This window comes from Belonocnema kinseyi, chromosome 5 (assembly GCF_010883055.1).
Source record: "Belonocnema kinseyi isolate 2016_QV_RU_SX_M_011 chromosome 5, B_treatae_v1, whole genome shotgun sequence".
Taxonomy (NCBI): domain Eukaryota; kingdom Metazoa; phylum Arthropoda; class Insecta; order Hymenoptera; family Cynipidae; genus Belonocnema; species Belonocnema kinseyi.
Genome location: NC_046661.1, coordinates 37758626 through 37769551, shown reverse-complemented (window position 1 = coordinate 37769551; position 10926 = coordinate 37758626). Strand labels below are relative to the sequence as shown.

At 31.5% G+C, this 10926-nt stretch overlaps 1 protein-coding gene across 2 annotated transcripts in view; it reads left to right on the top strand.

Moving 5' to 3' along the window:
• Positions 1–2174: 2174 nt before the first annotated feature.
• Positions 2175–10926, top strand: part of LOC117173448 (chymotrypsin-1-like) — a 62602-nt gene continuing 53850 nt past the window's right edge. For both annotated transcript variants that reach the window (XM_033362024.1, XM_033362023.1), the window contains exon 1: positions 2175–2267. In XM_033362024.1, coding sequence (XP_033217915.1) covers positions 2207–2267 — 61 coding nt within the window. In that variant the 5' untranslated portion in view covers positions 2175–2206. The remainder of the gene's footprint in view (positions 2268–10926) is intronic.

Genomic DNA, 10926 nt, shown 5'->3' with positions numbered 1-10926 from the left:
AGAGGGAGCTCTTCTTAATATTTTGACACCAAAATCATGTCGATACACCTTACCGACTGCGAGTAAAGCCACCCACGCTTTAACTTGACAGACTGTAAACGCATCCACTCCGACTTGTAAGGCACCCATTTTCACGTTCCTCATCATCATACGAACATCTCAGGTGAAAATTGGCCTTATCCGTAATACTTTGCCATTTACGTTGTGAGCACACGGTCTATAAGTTTTCTATTTAATTAAACAATTAAACAGTCATGCAACTTTTTATGTGTCAAAATTGAAGCTTTTTAGTGCGCGCCGATGTTCAACCAGGGCTTTCTCGCACATGGTTACCTTTTTCAAAGCGCTCTTTTTGTTATTCACTAGAGATAACCAATAGCTCAAAAATACTTTCTTGTTTGTTTTTTTTAATTAAAAAATAAAGCAGTTCCACAACTTTTCATGTATAAAAATCAGAGTTTATGTTGACACGCTGTTCCTTTGACAAAGGTTTTCTCGGAGAAGGATGCTTCTTTCAGGATGTTCGTTTTTGGCGCTTACGCCCGTATGCAGTGTGCCCCTTCAATTATTAAAAAGTGTTTATTTTCTTAAAAAATATATGTATATATCACATTTTTGATGGATTTAAATCATTTTCTGCTTAAAAATACTCCAAAAGTACTCAAAAGTAGATATGATCAGATATTGTTAGGAACAATCGTGGTAAGGTATGCATCAACTCGTTAAGCGCTCGAAACTGCGTAAAAGTATTCTGCCGTACAAACTAAAAGCATACATAGGTCCCATCTTGCTCAAACTAAGAAAATCTATAAAAATTGTTTGCCTAAAAAACTCTAATATTGAATAAAATTTGTAATAATTAAGATACGCTATTCAAGTAAAACTAATGTGCTTTTTCATTTTTTGGCATAAAAAATTGATTTTTTATACAATTTCTATTAGAAAATGCACTTGCGATGGTTTAATAGTCGCAGAAAGTCCAAAATTCAAGGCAAAAAGAACACAAAGTCCCTTGTGAACCATGCCTTTGTCGAAGAGCTCGAGCGCAGCCTCAAAATACAATAAGAAAGCATGCAGAAGGCACACTGTGAATTCGTTTGTAAATTTGCTCCGCAGTCAGTCAATTTTACAACGCAAAAAAGACACATACGAGGGTAGTTCAATAAGTCTTCAGAATGCAGTATAAAAACAATTTTTTTTGGGTAAATTTTTTTTTATTTTTCAACATAATCTCCTTGGAGCTCTATACACTTGGTCAATCGCTTTTCAAGTTGCACCCGCTTCCAGCGAAATCGCGGTATATATAATTATATATATATTAGTTTTGTATTTTATTTCTCCTGATCCTAATAGGACCCTGCTGTCGTTCTTTAATCCCTTTCCCTTTTTTTAAGTGCTTCCTATACGAGTTAGAGTATATTTATCCCGCAGTTAATTCAGCAGACTTACAACCCGAAAATTAAAAAATTTATTTCGTTGAGATATTCTTCTTGCTACGTAAATAGAGGTTAACAACAACGATTAACTTAAAAATTCAGAGGTTATGCGTCACATGATTTACTCTGGTGTCACTGAACTGATTAGTGAATAAGTCCGAAATCACTAACTAATCAGTGAAATGAAATTCATATTTAGAGAGTACATACATACCATACAGACAGAAAGAAATACATACAGAAAGACACGTTAGTAAAAACCTGTTTTCGGATTCAGGGAATTTCAAAACGTGGACATTTGACAAAAACTGAGGAGGGCGGGGGGTCAAATTTTACACAAATCTAATACCTTCTCTGATAAGAATGTAAAAATGACTTAGAAAACGCAGGTCAGTTTCTCATTACAATTTATGAAAGACGTGAAATTTTAAGACTTTTTTAATGTAAAAAACTTTTCGTTTCCTTATGTAAAGAAATAATCTGTACTTGTGACTAGTGTTAAACGGATATCCAATACAGATAATATTATTTTTATATTGAAATAGGATCCAAATTTCGTCAGCTTTCTGTATTAAACTTGTCATCGGAATTCAATTGATAAGAATATTGTGTCCTCGACAGTATTCTAGCTTGATAAGAAAATGTAAAGACCTTATTAACACTAAATTGTATATCCGTCATGTATGTTGATATAGAGTACGACTTCCGTAGCCGTTTCTTATATAAGTAGACGATAATATCCGGTGAGGCGTCACAGTTCTTGCTTCGACATGGAGTTCTATTACGTCTTCTTTCTTCTCGTCTCGAGTTCTAGACTTTTCGCCTTCCAAGGTATTTTTATTCTGAATTTTAAATTTTCTATGAATATTATTGTAAATGAAATTCTCTAGAAGATTGTAGACCACATGGTTGATTGATCGTGAACAAAAACGGTTCCATTGTTTATTGCTTTGAATTATGAAGGAAAGAAATAATAACGAGCGTATTTTATAAAAAAAAATTTGATTGAGAATTATATATCTGGGGAAAGTTATTTAGATTATTGTGTTTTTGTTTAAATTGTATCTCTAGCAGCGAAAATTCCTAATCAATCATAATGATCATTAGTTACTTTTATTCCTCGAAAGGTTTGAAAAAAAAATATTTAGAAATCATACAGATATTATTTTTGTGAATACATTTTTTCTCAAGTAATATGAATTCCAATAAAAAGTATCCGAACAGAGTTGTAAAGAATCTTTGAAGAAATGTAATCAAAACGTAGTTATTAGGATTAGAAGAAATATGGGTGTAAATACACGAAAATCCGGCTATTCATACCGAAATTTTAGTACAAATAGCCCCTTTCCAGCTTCCTCTATTCGTACTAAAAAAACCCGACTATTTTGACCGAATTTTCAGTAGACGCAGCCACGGCCATTAAATAATACTTTTTAGAAAGTAGTTTCAATTAACCCCCCTGACAGAAAGTGCAATGAAAGTTATAAAAAAGGAGATATTTAACAATAATGTTTAAACACAATTCGCGCCCGGCTTAGTTTACGGTGTAATGCATATGCATTTTAATTACAATACTCGTGGTTTGCGCTAGACTATTTTCCTTCAAGTGCTGAAACGGGTCTAAGGGACCCGGAGCTTTCTTTCGGCAGTGTTTTTTCCATAAAAGTGTTATCATTTTTTGCAGAATACTTATCATACGCGATTAATTTTCAAATATATTTTTACAATACTAATTTTTGCGAGATTCTGAGCTACAATTAAAAAAATAAATAAATGAATCTAAGTGTATTTAAATCAGACATATTTCCGTTTGAAGTTTGCTCGGGTCTGCTGGACCCGCGCTAGGTAGAACGGAAAATTTCGAGATTCTAGTACTCGAGGGTTAATATTTTTTATATAATTGTCTAATAAATTATATAATCACAATCAGTGTGTAGTCGAGCCCTGGTGCCGCACAGTGGTAAGAAACGTTTTTCTTTTGTTCATAAACTTAATATCTCAAAATTCCCTGAACGAAATCGAATGAAATTTAGACTGAATATAGTTCACGTCATACCTAATAAGGGAAAAATACTCAGAAGATCCAAATATATTTTCCAAGACGGCAAAATCGAAGGGAAATCGGGTACTTTTATTATTTTATGAATAAACTGACTGAAACTTTTAGAAATAATGATACATTTTTTTATATAAACAGTTAAATTTTTTTATTTACATCGGCCAAACTAAAATCCAAAGGAAAATTGGTACCAGCGACTTTTAATTTTTCTGGAAAATTTGATAAAACAAGAAAAAATAGAGTAGCTTCGCCAGCTAAAAAACCCACAAATTCATGTTTTTACATGTTTTATTAAATTGTCTAGGAAAATAAAAGATGGAAGGTACCAACTTGCCTTTGGATTTCAGTTTCACCGATGTAAATAAACAAATTTAAGTGTTAATATAAAAAAATTATTATTGTTTCTAAAAGCTTAAGTCAGTTTATTCATAATATATGAAAAGCACCCGATTTCCCATGGATTTTCCGGCGTTGGAAAATATATTTGGATCTTGTAAGTATTTTTTCCTTATTAGGTATGACGTGAACTGTATTCAGTCTAAATTTCATGTATCTGTATGTTGGAACCTATTGATTTTACGGAAAAAATTTATTGATTTTAATTAAAGTAGATGTCATTTTAAGTACCTATTTTTCAGGAAAAATCACTCATGTTCAGTTTTATCAAAATACTTCACTTCTGGGTCAAGCTACGTAAGTGGTGCCAAAGAAAAAGTCGTAGGGCAGGAAATTATGCGTAAATATAAGAAAAATCTAATATTTTAGTCTCCATAGATTAAAACTTATGACATAAAAAGAGCAGAGTTTCATTGTTATTTTGAGCTATTTGTAACGAAAACAGATTTTTCAAATCGCTCGTATCGTAAAAATCCTAAAGAAACACGCTACCACGATAAATTATAGAGGGCTAAATTTAACGTAAAATAAAAAATAAGGTGTTTTTGCTCTTTTAGGTCACGAGTTTTGATCATGAGAGTTTTACCCTTTCGATTTAGAAGGCTCTGTATGTACTGGAAAATGTACTGCGACTGCGTGTTATCAGCATTTTGTTGGCATATATGCATTTGCAGCTCATTACAAGTACACGTTTCCCCCTTTTTTGTTAATAAAAGGAAATTTTTTAACCACTGTTTAAATAATACATATTACCTACTTAACCCTTAAAGGCCAAAACGCCACTACCGGGACTTTGCTTTTCAACGGCCAATAACTAAGACTATTCGACACTAGAAAAAATTGAGACACATATATTTTTATTGCTCAAGATCTCCTCTTTCCGAAGGTGCCGATGAAATTCCTCAAAAAATTATTTATTATCCCAAAATGCAGTTTAAATAAAAAAAAAACGTGATTTTTCATGCCTATTTTTTTGTGAACCATTTTACAAAGCTTTTCGAGTCTGTAATTAACCTGGAATCTCACTAACCGGTGGAATAAATGTCTAAACTTTGAGAATCCATGGTTCAAAGATCGATTTTTCGTTTTAGTATTTTCAAAATGGCGTCTTAATGGCAAAATTTTTGTGAAAACATTCATGAGTTTTTTTACAATAAACGATGCGCTTTTCGGAAAAATCATCAGGAATAAAAAGTTCTTGTAATCAGCCAAGGAATACGCTTGAATTTTTTCGAAGCGTTTTGAGCAAAATTTTGGATTTTGCAGATGAACAATTTTTGCAAAATTCAAAATTTTGCTCAAAACGCTCCAGAAAAATTCAGGCGTATTCCTCGGCTGATTACGAGAACTTTTTATTCCTGACAAATTTTCCGAAAAGCGCATAGTTTTTCAATAAAAAATTTCCAACGACTCCGTAACCTTTATTGCACTCTGAAATCAAACCACACCTTCACCGCATTGTCATCCTGGGAATTTTCGAGTACACCCAGCAAAAAAAATGCTAAAGCGTAAAGCCTTTAAAATTGCAACAAACTCCGAATCGGAATGGGATTCCGATGAAAATGATGAACGTATCATCATACCTAATCCAGATTACTCTGGCTCTGATGGAGATGATTCATCAGATGACGAGAATTCGGGATCGGAATTTCCCAGACCGAATGTATCATATAGATCTGTTTTCCATAAGTACACAGCATCTCAAAAACAATTGGAACCAAATCACGTTTTTTCATGGAGTAACGAAGAAAAAGTTTGCCCTGGAAATTTCTGTAAAGAAATCAGCAGGAAATATTTGTCGCAATCAAAACTAGGTGATTTCGAAACTCACAGATACGAAACACGAACAAGAGCATTATGTAATAATGAACAATGTCGCCAGAGGACTACTAGATTTTGCATTGATTGCAACATGTATGGCTGCTTACATTGTTTCTCAAAATTACATTCTGAAACAGCAGGATCAAAATGATTTCAACGAATTGAAATCTGAAATGAAAAAAATTCTCCATAAAAAAAAAATTAAAAAATGTAAAAAAATATATAAAATCCCTTTAAAAAAAGAGACTATCGATATTCGGCGACCTCCACGTTGGTGATAGTTGGGCAACGTAAACTTTGTTTGCGGCAGACGGACGATAGATATTCGTGAATCATTTTACTTTTACACGATGCTTAGAAATTTGAAAATTTTTTATTGAAAAACTATGCGCTTTTCGGAAAATTTGTCAAGAATAAAAAGTTCTTGTAATTAGCCGAGAAATATGCCTGAATTTTTCCGAAGCGTTTTGAGCAAAATTTTGAATTTTGCAAAAATTGTTCATATGCAAAATCAAAAATTTTGCTCAAGACGCTTCGAAAAGATTCAGGCGTATTCCTTGGCTGATTACAAGAACTTTTTATCCTTGATGATTTTTCCGAAAAGCGCATCGTTTATTGTAAAAAAATTCATGAATGTTTTCACAAAAATTTTGCCATTAAGACGCCATTTTGAAAATACTAAAACGAAAAATCGATCCTTGAACCATGGATTCTCAAAGTTTAGACATTTATTCCACCCGTTAGTGAGATTCCAGGTTAATTACAGACTCGAAAAGCTTTGGAAAATGGTTCACAAAAAAAATAGGCACGAAAAATCACGTTTTTTTTTGTTTAAACTGCATTTTGGGACAATAAGAAAATTTTTTGAGGAATTTCATTGGCACCGCCGGAAAGAGGAGATCTTAAGCAATAAAAATATATGTGTCTCAATTTTTTCTAGTGTCGAATAGTCTTAGTTATTGGCCGTTGAAAAGCAGTGTGCCGGTAGTGGCGTTTTGGTCGTTTAAGGGTTAATATGCTGTAAGTATGCCAGATTCCTAGACCATTTCATATATCTCGTTGTTTGAATGAAAACTTGAAAGTTGTTAATAGAATTTTCAATGTTGAAAAAAAAGCAGTGAGTTCTATAATACAAATATTAAAAAGTTTTGTAGATCTTTTTGAAAGAAACCATTTTTTAGTTAAACTTTATTTGTCCCTCGCGTTTTTTGGCTGTTAATTAGAATTTTTTATTTTAATAGTATTTTTGATGTCTGATAGATGAACGGTGAGTCCCCGGTAAAAAGGCTTGCATTAAAAAGTATTGAAAAATTTCATTCCCTTAGTGGCAACGTAAAAAATATTGAATACTTCTGGATGCCATTTTTGTCCTCCCTTTTTGAATATCCACGGCAGTTGAAGTTAGCTCTCAAATTGAATCCCTTTCTGCACCTAGCGCTGACAATATTTTGCTGAATACCACAAAGCAGTCAAGAATTAGAAAAATTTAATTCCCTTTCAATTTAGCAAATGTTGGTACATTTATTTACTGCTATTCGAATAATAATCAGCAAAAAGCTTTTTCAAACATAGCGTCGGCTGTTTTACGATGTTAGGATCAATTTCCACCCAAAAGGTTCTGGTGAAAAATAATTTTTTCAATTTTTTATCATGATTTTATATTTTTTCAATTAATAATATTTGGAAAAAGCGAATATTTTAGGATAAAGAAATGTATTCTTACATACAATCCTACTAGATTTGGTAAATTTCATGCTTTTAGAGCGCGTTCTAATTCTTTAAACGAAAATGGTGTTTTTAATATATTCGAGGTTACGTCTGACAGATCCGATCGGCTTTAAAAGGGATTGAAATCTTATCATTTTCGCCGCCTAATGAGAATTAAAAAACTAAGGACAGAAACGGCATTCTTAGGGATTCAAATTTCCTAATACATTTTAATGCCAGGCTTTTTACTGGGTACTGCCAAAAAATATTTGAGGGTGACTTTGTAGGTATTTTTAAAAGCACTAATACCTTATATACTCTTTATATATAAAATTGTCTGGCTGAAAATGTTAATTTTTGAATTTTTGAATGGCAGTTTCGATATTTAAAACAAAAACCGTGAGTTTTGTCAGAAAAAGGTTACAAATGATTTTTTAGCTTCCTTAACGCAACATTTTTTTGTTTGTATGTCGCCAAGCTCAACAAAAATATTTCACTGCTCATCTCGAATTTCAATACGACGAGACATTTCGTTTAAAAGTATAAATTGGGTAAACAATTAGCACTGAAATACAGTAAATTAAACTAATAATAATAAGCATTGGATGCTCCAGCTTTCTAAGAGTAATTGAAATAACTAAAGTCACTCAAGTCATAGAATCCTTACTGGCAATTCGCAAAACCAAAATTTTCCAGTAGGAAACAGTCGATCGTTTAACAGTAATTGAGTGTTTGAGTATTAAAGTATTCATATATTATAAATTCACTTATTGAATAATAACAAAATCTTAAGTTTCTTTGAATTAAGTTAACTTGTCAAAAGATTGACTAATTCTTGAGAGATTTCAGAGAATAATCAATAAGTGACGTTAAATTGACTAAGGTCACTAGCCCATTGTATTTATTTTTGTAGAGAAAATAATTTTTATCATATACAAATACCTAATTTGACTTTGCTAATTGACTTTTTTATTTCGAAAGCTGATTCGTTTAAGTTTCAATTTAATCCTAAAAAATTTTAAGACGAAAATTAAAATATTTCTTGGTGTCCTGTTAGAAGTTAACAATTTGCGCATAAGACTTTGGAAAATGTTTCCTACATATTTTTCACTGAAGCTTTTAATTTTACAGTTCTCTGACATTCCATGAATATTTAAAGAAAAATGTCACAATAATCGATCCTGATCTTTTGGAAAATATGTCGGATATTTCCGTTCAATTAATTTGAAATGTAAAAATTTATGTATAAAGACGTAGTCAATGTAATGCCTAGAATATATTTTCTTCTCTTAAATTTTCTTATTTATTACAATAATTCTGTTCCAAAACAAGAATAATTCAAATAAAAATTGAAATAACCAATTGAGCCCTTTTTGAAAACATTCGATTGGGTATTTAATTAAATCTTTTACTAGATTTCTACAGCATGAATTTCACATATTTTTCTTACAAAGACGAAACCGGCACGGATGTAGTTAAATCTATTCCTCTTGTTTATACAAAATTAAAACTTGAAGTGAGCAGCGCAATAATTTTCTAGTACTATGTTTAAATAATTTATAATATTATCATTAAATTGTAAAATTGTATAGATTTTGCGTGTATAAAATTAAATCTATTAATGACAATGTCTATCGTACCACAAAATTCTAGCACCATCAATAATCTATTATTCGGAGTAATAATTCAAACTCAGAATAAAAATTTAATTTGAAAATTAAAATCTTTATGAGACTTATTTTTGTAAATATCTAATTTTTTATATTTTTGTATACATTACATCCGAAAAGTAGTGAAATAAGAGCAAAAACATCCACAATACTTGGCCAAGTACAATTAAATGAAATTGTGAAATTAAACTTGGCGAAGTAAAATGAAAGAAATAATAATAACAATTGATGAAAAGTATTCAAACATAATGCTACTGAGTGTTGTTTCAGAATTTGAATTTGAGGTAAAAATTTAGAAAAAATATTTGTAAACAAAATTTTAAATTCATAACAACTTAGCAGAATTGAATGTATTAAAGAGACAATCGCTTTGGCAAATGAACTTATGGAGAAGGTTATCAAACACAAGAGAACATATTTAAAATAAACTTTTTCTATATTTTCTTCTCAAATCCATATTCTAAAACAATGTTTAAACAATTAATGTTCATATTATCGTAATCAATTATTGGTATTTAATATTTATTCATTTTACTTGGCCAGCTTTGATTGCACGACTTCGTTTAAATATACTGTTGAAATTAACTGAAAAGAAACCATGGAATAACGATCCTTTATTAGAAACGGGCGGGATGATAAATCATCGCAGGACTGAAATGTAGAAAAATAAAATGTATAATTAAAAAAAAGCGTTTTAAGCAAGCGTAGATTAAAACGTAATTATAAGAAATCAAATAATTTTATCTGAAAAGAGGGCTTGCAGTAATAAAGCTTGCTAGTTTGAGCGCGCCGAGGTCGCGCGACTGTTGTTTCTCAGGCTTTGCGCTCAATAATGTATTTACCTCACGCTTCGAACTTAGTATTTTCGTTATTTCGGCTCTGTATTTTGCTTTGTATATCAACCACATTTTTGCACAGACTTTTTAAAATTACAGGACAAAGCATCGACAACAGTAATTTGGTAATTGTGAATTACCTTTAGTTAAAGCTCCATCGGGTTAAATGAACAAATTCTCATGACGTATCTTATGCTTCGTAATTGAGTTTGTCTGCAAGTTTATATCATTTTCATAAATGTATATTATTACAATTTATTATATGAATTGATATTAAAACAGACCTAGTTTTAGTGTCTCATTTTTATTGAGCGAGCCTAGGGCGAGCAACTGTTGGTTGCCGCGATTCGCGCTCGATTTGTCCAAAATTTCAAATTTTCTTCATAACTCACAACACTTTTATATTAAATATGATACATTTCTTATGTAACTCTGCCTGGGATTGCTTATTAAAAAATTGCAAAATAAAGAGAAAATTGTATTTATCATGATTATTCTTATATTTGTTTCTTATTTTTCTTTAAATTGTATTCTAAGCTTCGCTTAAACATGTATCATTTCAATAAATTTATATCATTACAATTCATAATATTCATAAAAATTGAATAATATTAATCCTTATTTTCTTGTTTTTATCATTTATTTTTATTTTTAATCTTATTTTTTACGATTAAATAAAAAATACTGTGCAGCTATTTCTATTTCGCACATTTATGACATGAATGCACTCGCCTATGACAAAGCCACCGAACGCGTCCTCGGGTTGCGGATAGAGGGTCCCTGTACCAAGGGTTTCTGCTGAATATGGTTACAAAAATAAATAGGCAGTCTAGAACGGTGACTCTGGGATACCGGGCGACCTCTCAGAGTACGCAGCCTTATCCTTGCATGCGGGGCTTTACAAGGATGGACGAACCCCTTTCGCTAGATTCTCGTGGGAACAACAATGACAACACCAAACATAGTTGTAGTAAGTGCGGTTCAAAACAACAGAACGCGCA